General features: G+C 36.6%; 1 protein-coding gene across 4 annotated transcripts in view; it reads left to right on the plus strand.

Moving 5' to 3' along the window:
• LOC121372215 (phospholipid-transporting ATPase IF-like) overlaps positions 1-13,000 on the plus strand; it is an 82,239-nt gene that overhangs the window by 6,685 nt on the left and 62,554 nt on the right. For all 4 annotated transcript variants that reach the window (XM_041498504.1, XM_041498512.1, XM_041498526.1 and 1 more), the window contains exons 4-7: positions 2,525-2,605; positions 3,884-3,991; positions 8,309-8,437; positions 10,304-10,520. In XM_041498504.1, the coding sequence (XP_041354438.1) occupies positions 2,525-2,605; positions 3,884-3,991; positions 8,309-8,437; positions 10,304-10,520 (535 nt within the window). The remainder of the gene's footprint in view (positions 1-2,524; positions 2,606-3,883; positions 3,992-8,308; positions 8,438-10,303; positions 10,521-13,000) is intronic.

Below are 13,000 nucleotides of genomic sequence, written 5' to 3' on the forward strand. Positions count from 1 at the left end.
CTTTCAGTGGTTTTGTTGGGTTGGGAATGTGGGACAGTTTCAGGGATTTTGTAGGGTTGGGAATGTGGGACAGTTTCAGGGATTTTGTTGGGTTGGGAATGTGGGACAGTTTCAGGGATTTTGTTGGGTTGAGAATGCGGGACAGTTTCAGGGATTTTGTAGTTTTGGGAATGTGGGACAGTGTCAGGGATTTTATTGGGTGGGGAGTGCGCATGGGACAGTTTTAGGGGTTTTGTTCTGATGGGAATGCGGGACAGTTTCAGTGATTTTTTTGGGTGGTGAGTGTACATGGGACAGTTTCACGGGTTTTGTTCGGATGGGAATGCGGGACAGTTTCAAGGGTTTTGTTCGGATGGGAATGCGGGACAGTTTCAGGGGTTTTGTTCGGATAGGAATGCAGGACAGTTTCAAGGGTTTTGTTGGGTGGGGAGTGTGAGACAATTTCAGGGGCTTTGTTGGGTTGGGAGTGTGGGACAGTTTCAGGGGTTTTGTTAGGTGGGGAATGTGGGATAATTTATGGGATATTGTTGGGTGGAGAGTGTGGATTAATTTATGGGATATTGTTGGGTGGATAGTGTGGGATAATTTATGGGATATTGTTAGGTAGGGAGTGTGGGATAATTTATGGGATATTGTTGGGTGGAGAGTGGGAGGGACAATGACCAAAACCCAAGAACATGTATAAATAGGTTCGGATAGACCTTTAAAAGTCCAACAATATTGGGATGATGCTTGAAGAGTGATTAATTTTGTAAAAATGGAATTTATTTTTAATAAAAAAAAATTCAAATTGGTCCATGAATTTTACCAAAACCACTTTCAGTTAAAAAAAAAAAAAAAAAAAAAAAAAAAAAAAAATATATATATATATATATATTTAAACACATTTCTGTTTAAAAAACAACAACACCCAACTAACATGTATTTTGTAGATTTTTAATAAAATATGGAACCTACATGTATAACACAAATGATTGAAGGTGTAGTTTCATTTGTCGGTAGTTAAGTCACTGAATACTTGTTTGTTGTACATATAATGGACGTCTTGTTTATCCAGGTCTGGCTTACAGTAGGTGTACACATGTACCGTAGTGTTATAATACAGGCTTCTGAGAATTGGTTACACAAAAATAAATTTAGGTAACCCATTTCCTTTTTGTGTAACCCATTGTGTCAGTGTAAATGATGTCCTAAATTTAAAGACGCCTACACACAGTTAACTTTTAGTGAGCGATGCATGACCGAAATAATAATTCTTGCAATTTGCAGAGGCCTGTTTTACTAGTTATAGTATAGTTGAAAAAAGTAAATCATAAACACTGAAAATTGTATGCTCAGTCTCCTTGAATATATTTTCATTACAGCTGAATAAAACCTGATTCAGCATGGCTTAGTAGTATGGACGAAGTTAAATTTTGTTTTGTTTAATGACACCATTAGAGCATATTGATTTATTAATCATCGGCTATTGGATGTCAAACATTTGGTAATTCTGCCATATAGTCTTAAAGAGGAAACCTGCTACATTTTTTCATTAGTTGCAAGGGATCTTTTATATGCACCATCCCACAGACAGGATAGCACATACCACAGCCTTTGATATACCAGTCATGGGGCACTGGCTGGGACGAGAAATAGCCCACCATCAGGGCAGTATGGACGAATAAATAGCTGGGGGGGGGGGGGGGGGGGGGGGGGGGGGGGGGGGGGGGCAATCAATAATGCCATGAAATAGCTTAATCCAATAGGCATCAAACTGAGATTTAGGATACTTTGTCTCTAAAATGTTAGATCACAAAGATGTGGTTATATTAATGTATATATATGCTGTTTCCATATCTTTTACATCAAGGGCATAATCTGAACACTGAAACAGGCATAATTACTGTGCAAATTTGAGAGGGTTAGTCCTCCTCTCCCATGACAGTTTGAGGTGGGAATAAATGCTCCCCACCCCACCCTACCCCCACCACTGTTAATAATTTTGCAGGCTTAAGGGGCGTTCTCATAATGTGATTATGTGTGTCGCATGCAATCGAATCGTACTGTTTTGAACTCCTAAATGGGAACAACTTTCAGGAATGTGAGAGCTATGCAGAAATGCTTCAATGCGCTTTTCCATTTCATCTAAAAAAAACATGATGTTCAATACTGTTGACCACACAAGGTTCATTTGCTTGTTTTCATGGTTTTAAGTTTATGATGTGTGCCTTATATTATAAGTTATAACCAGTTTTAGATTTGTTAGTAATGAATGCAATTTTTGGCAATTTTCCTTCAGGGGCATTTGAGCAGCCCCTGGACCCCGGCCGCAGTAAGCTTTTTTGTTCCAGCCCCTCTCACATCCCTGGACTTTAGTCTATGAATACATTCCGATTTTTGTAAGGCTGACATATCCCATGCAACAAGTTGGTGTGACTAGTCACATATTGAGAACACCACTTTAAAGAAACGGGGATATTAATCAGGTAGATTTTACTAAAAGGTTGGATATTATTAATCTGTTAATGACGTACCGTTTCAGCTGACGATTGACACACCCGTGACTCCAGCAACCAGCATCCTACCACTGTGCTTTGTGATTTTTACGTCAGCCGTCAAACAGGTGAATCATTCATACATGTGTTTTGTCAGATATGATTTATATAGATCTCCTCTATAGAAGGGGGCAGGATGTAGCTCAGTGGTAAAACGCTCGCTCGATGCGCGGTCGGTCTGGGATCGATCCCCGTCGGTGGACCCATTGGGCTATTTCTTGTTCCAGCCAGTGCACTACGACTTCAATATCAAAGGCCATGGTATGTACTACCCTGTCTGTGGGATAGTGCATATAAAAGATCCCTTGCTGCTAATTGAAAAGAGTAGCCCATGAAGTGGCAACAGCGGGTTTCCTCTCTCAATATCTGTGTGGTCCTTAACCATATGTCTGACGCCATATAACCATAAACAAAATGTGTTGAGTGTCGTTACATAAACATTTCTTTCTTTCTTTCCTCTATAGAAGAAGAAATTTGTTTTGTTTAACGACACCACTAGAGCACATGGATTCATTAATCAGTGGCTGTTGGATGTCAAACATGTGGTAATTATGACTCGTAGTCAACAGAGGAAACCTGCTACAGTTTTCCTAATGCAGCAAGGGATCTTCTATATCCACTTTTCCACAGACAGGAAAGTACATACCATGGCCTTTGTCCAGTTGTGGTGCACTAGTTGGATTGAGAAAAAACCCAGTCAGCTCAATGGATCCACCCAGGTGGTTCGATCCTGTGACAAAAGTTCCTCAACTGAGCACTCAAATGACTGAGATTCAATACTGGGTTGCACCAACAGTTACCTACTTAATTTTTAGACTACTGGATTAATTTTTGACAAGTGGGTACAAGTTTTTTTACTCACAGATATTCACTTGTCATGGATGAACCGGTTTCAGTGAGCATAATTATTCAATTCTAAAGCATATAAAAGATGCCTTGCTGTTAATCGAAAACAAGTGGTGACAGTGGGTTTCCAAATGTGTTGAGTGCATTGTTAAATAAAACATTTCCTTCCTTCGGTTCTAAAGCATATCAATATTTATAAACTGACCATTGTTATCCAAATAGCTACCTTTTTATTAGTATTTCTACACTTCAAATAAGCACTAAACTGGCTGCTATGTAGCAAAGTTTACTGCACATGGTAATCGGTAATTTTGACATTTTGTCTTAGAGAGGAAACCCACTGTTTCTGTTAATAGCAAGAGATCTTTTAGCAGGATAGCACATACCGTCTCAAATTTAGTATAAAATCGCTTCGCTACACTACACTGTTTTATACAATTTGTGACTGTTATACATCGATAAATTTACAAATTTTTACAAAACAATTCTTTTATAAATAGGGTTATGAAGACTGGCTGCGACACCGAATGGATCGAGAGGTTAACTATAGTCCGGCAATGGTTATACGAGATGGAGCCATGCACAGGATACATTCAATGGAAATCAAGGTGGGTTTTACGTCAGAGAGGTTTCTTTCATGTATACTTATATACGGCCACAGTATGTGCAACACCATCAGAATGAATTACACTTCAGTACAGTGAAACTAGGGATGTGACGGTTCAGTTTTATGTAACATCGAACAATCGTCCCATCCCTAAGTGAAACCCTCAAAAACGGACCTTCAGTAAACTGGAATTTCCTCAAAAGCAAACGTTTTTTCATGGTCTCTTTTTAAATATCAATACATATACGCCTTAAAACCAAACTTTTTACTTGGTACCGTGGGTGTGTGGTTTAGAGGGGTTTCTCTGTATTTGAATTGGTACAGTAAAGAGAAAAAATGTTCAGTGAATGTGAAAAAAGGAAATGTTTTATTTAACCTTTAGACTACTGGATTAATTTTTGACAAAAACTACAACGTTGAGTGGGTACAAGTTTATAATTTTTACTCACATATATTCACTTAAATAATTTATAAATACTTAAAATAAAGTTCATATTTGAATCGGTAAGTATTATTTTTGTGGGTTTTTATAATCTTTATAATATTTTAGATCAGTTAATGTTGACCAAAATTAGGCAAAAAATCTAAAAAGTCACGTTTACTTACCAGCATTTGTGGCCAGCTGTCCAGTATTTATGTCTATTATTCCTGATAACAGTGATTTTCTGACCAGAATTAAAAAAGAAAAAAGAACTATGATTCATATCCCGATATTTGGTGATTTTCATTGTTTGTAAAACGATCAAATTTGTTATCAAATTAGCTGACACAATCTGCTATCGATCCTTGAAGATAACCGTGACGTGCCGCCATTGTTGTCAAGTGAAAATACTTGCTGAAAACTACTTTTTCAACTCAAAATTACAAGCTATTTTTAAAACAATAACAAAAACCTAAAGATACAGGAAGCTGAGTTGTCTTCTGTTCCTGTTATACAAGTCTTCCCAGTGAGTGTCGTGTGCAAAACGGCAGGAAATATGAATTGGGGAATGTACTGTATACAGTGTACAGTATGTTGACCGGTGTGACATCAGGCAAGATATCTTGCCTGCATTAGTCAGAAGGTTAACAACGTACTCAACACATTTTATTTACGGTTATAAGTCTGTACTTATAATAAAAGAATATATTTTTCTTTTTTATTCTATTCACAAAAGGGCCATTTCGTATAAGGGTCTCCTTTTCGTTCTGTTCTGATCACTAACAAGCACTGGATCTAGGAATAATTACTAAGTTACTCAAGTTTGAATAATTGTTTCAGTTTTAAAATTATCTGTAATAATGGCCCAGAAGATTCTGTAGCCTGTCCCAATTCCAACGTAATGTTCCAACTGATCAATATTTGATTCCAAAAAAGTAAAGTTAAAGTTTGTTTTGTTTAACGACACCACTAGAGCACATTGATTTAATAATCATCGGCTATTGGATGTCAACCATGTGGTAATTAGAGAGGAAACCCACTTCATTTTTCCATTAGTAGCAAGTGATCTGGGCATTATATAAAGATGCTTGGAAGTGAAATTGGACTTCTGCGTCCATAAAGTGAGGACACTTTAATGTCATGGCAGATCTTGTCTTTTAAGGTGTGCAATCGCACTCGTACAGTGCACATAATTTCAATCTGGCGAGTCAGCGCATGTAAAATAATTTTGTATATTGATTGCCACTATTTACCTTATGTAGCTTAGACCAATCGGAGCTATCGGGTTCAGATTATTTTTACTCTTGGAACTCTGGCTGCACACACACGCTGGTCTACTTGACAACTTGTTTCGCATTTATGATGGTGTCTAAAATTATGTTTGGAATAAAATCCTTTGTAATGACAGATTTTGTCTCTGTATTTTTTTTTTATCAACAATATTTGGATCATTCTAGATCAGTAACGTAATGTGACTTGACATAACTGTCTTAACAAGGAGTGGTAGGTCAAATGACATGTTACAAAATGTTGACGGAGGTTGCATAATTGTTGAATTAAAAAATGCCACGTGAATGTCAATGCCTCAACCAACACTGTCATTTGTAGCCTACGTTTAACAAGTTATTTAAAACATAAAAAAAATAATATGAAGGATCTAATTCAGTCAGCAGTGCATACCTAAGATGCTTGGGTCGTAGTTCTAATTGAACCACCTCCTCTGCGCCAGTGGGTTTTTCCCATCCCATCTATCATAATGTGTCGTGGTACATAATAATTAAATTCAAGACATGTTGATTTCTACACATGTTTAGCTGCACGTTCGTTAAACCATCTAACTAAAAAGGTATCTATAATTGTGTGCATCAAATTATCTGAATAGTACATACTGAAATTATAAAATCAAATTGTCTGCATCAGTGTATGTGATAATTATATTTCTATAGCACTGCCCCTTGAAATGTTTTAATAACTCCATTCCTGAAAGGGAAAAGAAGTCAAGACTACTCTAATGAACCAAACAACATAAAATTAGAAGAAAACATTAATGGTGTATTGGTTCATTTTTGCAACATATGTCTCTACATTTACATGTATTAATAATAAATAAATAATGCTTGGTTTTCATCCGCCTTAGCGTTTTGATGAGTGCAATTTTTCACTTGCCTAAATGTTTTGAGGTGTGCGATTTTTCACTTGCCATGGTTTTTCAAAAGCCAAGGACTGTTATGGTGATACCATACCGATGGCAAGCAAAAACTCAATTTACTGAAGTGAACCATTCTCTTTTTAATGAAAATATCTAACATTTGCAAACAAGTAATGTGCAGTGGACTTTGATAATTTATTGTAAAGAGAAAAAATCCCACATAGAGAATACTACAAGTGGCTGTTTTAATATATATATCTAATACATCATGTTGACCATCTGTCTTCCTTTCTCGAGGGGAGGGTTGGGTGGGACGTAGCCCAGTGGTAAAGCACCCATTTGATGTGAGGTCAGTTTGGGATCGATCACCATCTGTGAGCCCATTGAGCTATTTTTCGTTCCATCCAGTGCATCACGACTGGTATATCAAAGGCTGTGGTATGTGCTATCCTGTCTGTGGGAGGTGCATATTAAATATCCAATTACGACTCAGGCATGGCCAGGGACTTGGTCCAAGAGCCTGAATTTTAAGAAGCTTGCATTAGCAGGATATTTATTAGTCCTCTACCGGTCCAACTGGAGGAGACTATAGGTTTCATATCTGTCCTTTTGTCTGTCTGTCATTCCCACATATAGTTTTTTGTTTTATTTGTTTTGGTACATTGCCTTGAGATATTGAGTTGACATTTTGTGTATAGCTTTATCATGTTCTGTTACAGATCAAGTTTGACATTCATGGCAATTTACCCAATTTTAACATAGTTATGGCCCTTGAATATAGGAGATATGAAAATGTGAGGGGTTTTTTCTGACTTTTTTTTTGCAATGCCTGAAGACATTGAGATGAAAGTTTGTATATAGCTTTATCATATGCTGTGGCAGATCATGTTTAACTATTATAACAATTTACCCATTTTCTACAGTTATGGCCCTTCAGTTCATGAGATACAAAAATTTGGTGGGTCTGGTAAGGGACATGCATTCCTTTAGCTGTACTCACAGAATGCTTGTTATCTTTGACAGTAGATGGAAGGAAATGTTTTATTTAACAATGCACTTAACACATTTTATTTACGGTTATATGGCGTGAGACATATGGTTAAGGACCACACAGATATTGAGAGAGGAAACCTGTTGTTGTCACTTCATTGGCTACTCTTTTCGATTAGCAGCAAAGGATCTTTTTTATGCACCATCCTACAGACAGGATAATACATACCATGGCTTTTGTTACACCAGTTGTGGAGCACTGGCTGGAACAAGAAATAGCCCAATGGGGATCGATCCTAGACCGACCACGCATCAAGCGAACACTTTACCACTGGGCTACATCCCGCCCCTGACAGTAGAAGGCTTTATCTACTGAACACTGAGAGAGTGATAAGTAGGCAGCAATGGTGGCAGCAGCATGGCTGCCAAAAATTCACACCTGCTGCCAGTTAATAATTATTCTGGTTTAATTAGTAGAGAACAAGTCAAAGTTTACAAATGTTTGACATCCAACATACCACAGCCTTTAATGTGCCAGTCTTGGTGCACTGGCTGGAGCGAGAAATAGCCCAATGGGCCCACTGACAGGGATCGATCCCAAACTGACTGCGCATCAAACGAGAATTTTACCACTGGGCTACATTTCGACCCCGTAGTTCTTTTAGAGTAAAATAGTGGTGTTGTTAAACAAAACAAAACAAAAATAATTTTAATCAGTAGAGAATGTATGATAATTTGTGTCTTGATGTTGTTTGTAGGTTGGAGACATTGTCAAAGTGTTCAAGAACGAAGACTTCCCATGTGATCTTGTCATGCTGTCGTCGAGCGAGAACAACGGGACGTGTACAATCACCACCGCCAATCTGGACGGAGAAACCAATCTGAAGGTGCATCTATAAGTGCTGTTCTCATCATCAGCTGGGCGATAATCAAAGGGCCGGAAACATATTCCCATACATCCGAAGTGTTTCTGTTCATCCTGCTGTTTGTAATACAGTGAAACTCCTCTAAATCGGACACCCTCTGGACCAAGTAAAAAATCTGGTAATAAGAGGTATCCCGTTTAGAGAGGTTCTCTTATGTACAAATATTTAAAAAGGGCCCATGAGAAACGTCCGGTTTTTAGGGGATTCCAGTTTACAGAGGGTCTGGTTTTGAGAGGTTTCACAGTACGACAAAATGCATTTTGCATATTTTAAAAAACAACACGTGCATCTGAGAAGTAATGGTTATGGAATTGAGTTCTAATCTTCCCTATTTCAACATCACAGACTCTTGTTTCACTCTGTTATAACTTTATCCAAATGTGTTACAGGTCTGTAGATCAACTAAACTTAGTGTCCGTTTTTACAGGTTGAAACTAGGGTCTGCAACTTCAAACAAATCATCCTTTTCATTTTCTCTCCATCGGTAGGCCCATTGGGCTATTTCTCATTCCAGCCAGTGCACCACAACTGGTATATCAAAGGCTGTGGTATGTGCTATCCTGTCTAAGATAGTGGATATAAAAGATCCCATGCTACTAATGGAAAAATGTAGTGGGTTTCCTCTCTAAGACTGAGACAATTACCAAATATTTGACATTCAATAGCCGATGATTAATAAATCAATATGCTCTAGTGGTATCATTAAAAAAGAAAACTTTAACTTTACTTTTTTGTAATCAATTATTGATCAGTTGGATTCTAAAGTATGATAGATATGAAATCCGTAATCAATTGTCATGGGTTTAGGCTAAACAGTCTTATGTTGAATTTGGTAAAAAAAAATCATTTTTCAATATGAAAAATATTGACCGTCTACATTAATCAGTATTTGTTGAGGCTCTCCTAGTAATATGACGTCATCACGGTTAGCACAAATTAGGTTAAACGTGACACACTTTAATTAAATCGTATCAAAACGCTCTGGTATACAGGTCTTGTTGGCTTGTAAACAACTGACTCATTGATAGTAAAAAAATTGATGACATGGATATTATGGGTAATTTATAGGATAAATTTCAATCCCTGCAATTGCCCACAGCAATCAGCACTTGGCTTATATTCAGGTGTTTTTTTCAATGGCACATTTTCTTAATTGCAGTGGTTGAGATTTCATAATTTTGTTATCTCAGCTAACTGGAACTTGAATTTGACTACAGATTTACCCACCAAATTTGTCAAATTGCTAATTTGTCAAAGGCCTTGGTATGTGCTTTCCTGTCTGTGGGAAAGTGCATATAAAAGACTCCTTGCTGCAAAATGTAGCAGGTTTCCTCTGATGACTGTGTCAGAAGTACCAAATGTTTGACATATTAATCAATGTGCTCTAGTGGTGTCTGTATGTAATTACATAATTAATCTATTTAGGTTTGGGATAGGACGTAACTCAGTGGTAAAATGCTCGCCTGATGCGTGGTCAATCTAGGTTCGATCCCTGTCAGTGATCCCTTGGCTATTTCTTGTTCCAGCCAGTGTTCCACAACTTGTATATCAAAGGCTGTGGTATGTGCTATCCTGTTTATTGTTTGGTGCATATAAAAGATCCCTTGCTGCTAATGGAAAATGTAGCAGGTTTTATCTCTAAGACTGTATGTTGGAATTACCAAATGTTTGACATCGAGTAGCCGATGATAAATAAATCAATGTGCTCTAGTGGTGTTGTTAATCAAAACAAACTTTTAACTTTAGCCGTTGGTAAAAGTTAACTTGTTTTATAAATACTCTAAATTTAATTTAAAAAACCCCTTTTAACTGTATATTTATCTTTAGACTGTGTTCTCGACACCGGACACGCAGGCTTTCCGATACGCGGACGAATTTGACTCACTCGAAGCTGTCATCGAGTGCCACCAGCCGATTGCCGACCTCTACAAGTTTGTGGGAAACATCACAGTCATGAAAGACGGCAGCAACGTATTGCGGCCACTCGGTCCCGAGAATTTGCTGCTGCGAGGTGCCCGCTTGAAAAACACCAAGTACATATACGGTGAGTCTTGGCTCTGGTAAAAATATATCTTGACAGTAGACCCCAATTATATATATACAGTGAGTCTTAGCCCTGGTAAAAACATATCTGACAGTTATATATTTATATATATTGGGCAGGAGCCTTTGGTGGACCCTTTGGACTATTTCTTGTTCTGCCAGTTCTCAACAACTGATGTAACAAACATATTATGTACTGTTTTGTGTAATGCCAATCGAAAAGAGTAGCCCGTTGCGTGGCAGCAGAAGGTTTCCTCTCCTGTCTGTGTGGTCCTTAACCATGCGTCTGACGCCATATAATTGTAGTTAAACTGTTGAGTGTGTCGTTAAATTAAACTTTTCTTTCTCTTTTTTTTTTTCTTTCTTTCCAATTACATATCATCTAAACAAATGTGACAGTAAACACCACTTTTGTATGTGATAGGCCTAGGTCTGTGACATGAAGGCTTGTAAAAATAAGTGACAATAAACACCACTTTCCAATGTGATAGGCCTAAGTCTGTGACATGATGGCTGGTAAAAATAAGTGACGGTAAACACCACTTCCGTATGTTATAGGCCTAGGTCTGTAACATGATGGCTGGTAAAAACAAGTGTGACAGTTTCCATGCATTTTATTCTTAATAGTTTCAGATATGTAATTTTCTGGGATTCCATTAAAGTGACAGACCCTAGTTTTTTAAATGCTATAAGGCATATTTTTAACTATTAGGGCCATTTATGATCACTAAAATCAAATGTTACTTATATTTTATTGTTTACATTATTTCATATTTCATTTTTCATATTAAAAAAACAAAACAACTTGCATCTAAGCAGTAACAGTTTTAGAATTGAGTTCTAGTCTATTTTTTTCCCTGTTTCAACGTCAGTCATGTTTCACTCTATTGTAACTTAATCCAAATATTTTACAGGTTTGTAGATTAACTAAACTTAGTGCCCATTTTTACAGGTTGAAACTATAGGGTTTGCAACTTGAAACGAATCATCCTTTTCATTTCCTTCAATTGTTTTATGTCAGTCCTCATAATTCTTTATGTTGTTTTCTCTTTTTTTCCCTTTTTTAAAGTATTTTTTGGTGTGAAGTGTTTGCCTTAGTGTAGGTTAGCATTTAGCTTTGTTCACCGAAACACATGTAGTACTGTCGGAAATAGAATAAAAATTATTTTCGTCGATTATTTCTTACATATTAAAGTGACAAGTAAATATTTTGTAAATATCTATTTAATGATAGTCTATCTAATTTAGCATTTACTTGTTTGGTGTTCAATGTGGTGTTTACTCTTGAAATTAAAAGAAAAATGTCAGTGAACAGGTGATTTGTGCACTTAATTGGAACAGACTATAACAAATTTTGATCAACATGTGTCAATTTCATTGCTGTTACAATATGTGAGGGACTGTTTCTAATGATGGTTTGCCCCTATCCCTCTCCAAAACTAAATATTTGTAGTCATATTTAAGCAACTTTTGAGCAAAACTGTCAAGAGCCATTATAACGATCCATTATACCGGCATTAAAGGTGCTATCTCAATGTTACCCAATGACAGCTATTGCAAATCTTTTTTTCTTTTTTTTTTAATAAACTTTTGATTTAACATTTAAAGAAGACACCTTTAACAATATGCTCATAAATGATTATAGGAAATAATTTTATCTACTGGTAGAAAATACTTTTTTATTGGAGAATCTTTATCACAGCTCGCATTATATAGCACCTTTAAATTGTTGCAAGATTGTGTAAATTTCTAATGTACTTATGTTGAATTTATATTCAATAAATATGCTAGTCATAATTAATAATTTATGCTGCAATTCAAAATAATCAGTTACCTTGCAGTTTTAAATTAAAAGTTTGTTTAAGGGTAAATAAAATTGACACATATCGATCAAAATGTGTTATAGTCTGTTCCAATAAAGGTCACAAATCACCTGTTTACTGACATATTTAGTTTAATTTCAAGAGTAAACACCACCTTGTACATCAGTGAGAGCCCAAACAAGTAAATGCCAAATTAGGTAAAGTATCATTGAATGGGTATTTACACAATATTTACTTGTCAGTTTAGTATGTAAGAAATAATTGACGAAAATCATTTTTATTATATTTCAGACAGTACTATAGTAACTGATTTAGGGCTTGAACATTAACAACAGCACCCATGGCAATTGCTGTAGTTGTGATATGAATTGTCTTAGTTCAGGTTCTTTACCAATGGCAATTGCTGTAGTTGTGATATGAATTGTCTTAGTTCAGGTTCTTTACCAATGGCAATTGCTGTAGTTGTGATATGAATTGCCTTAGTTCAGGTTCTTTGCCAATGGCAATTGCCGTAGTTGTGATATGAATTGTCTTAGTTCAGGTTCTTTACCAGTGGCAATTGCCGTAGTTGTGATATGAATTGCCTTAGTTCAGGTTCTTTACCAATGGCAATTGCCGTAGTTGTGATATGAATTGCCTTAGTTCAAGTTCTTTACCA

Source organism: Gigantopelta aegis, chromosome 1 (assembly GCF_016097555.1).
Source record: "Gigantopelta aegis isolate Gae_Host chromosome 1, Gae_host_genome, whole genome shotgun sequence".
NCBI classification, from domain to species: Eukaryota; Metazoa; Mollusca; class Gastropoda; order Neomphalida; family Peltospiridae; genus Gigantopelta; species Gigantopelta aegis.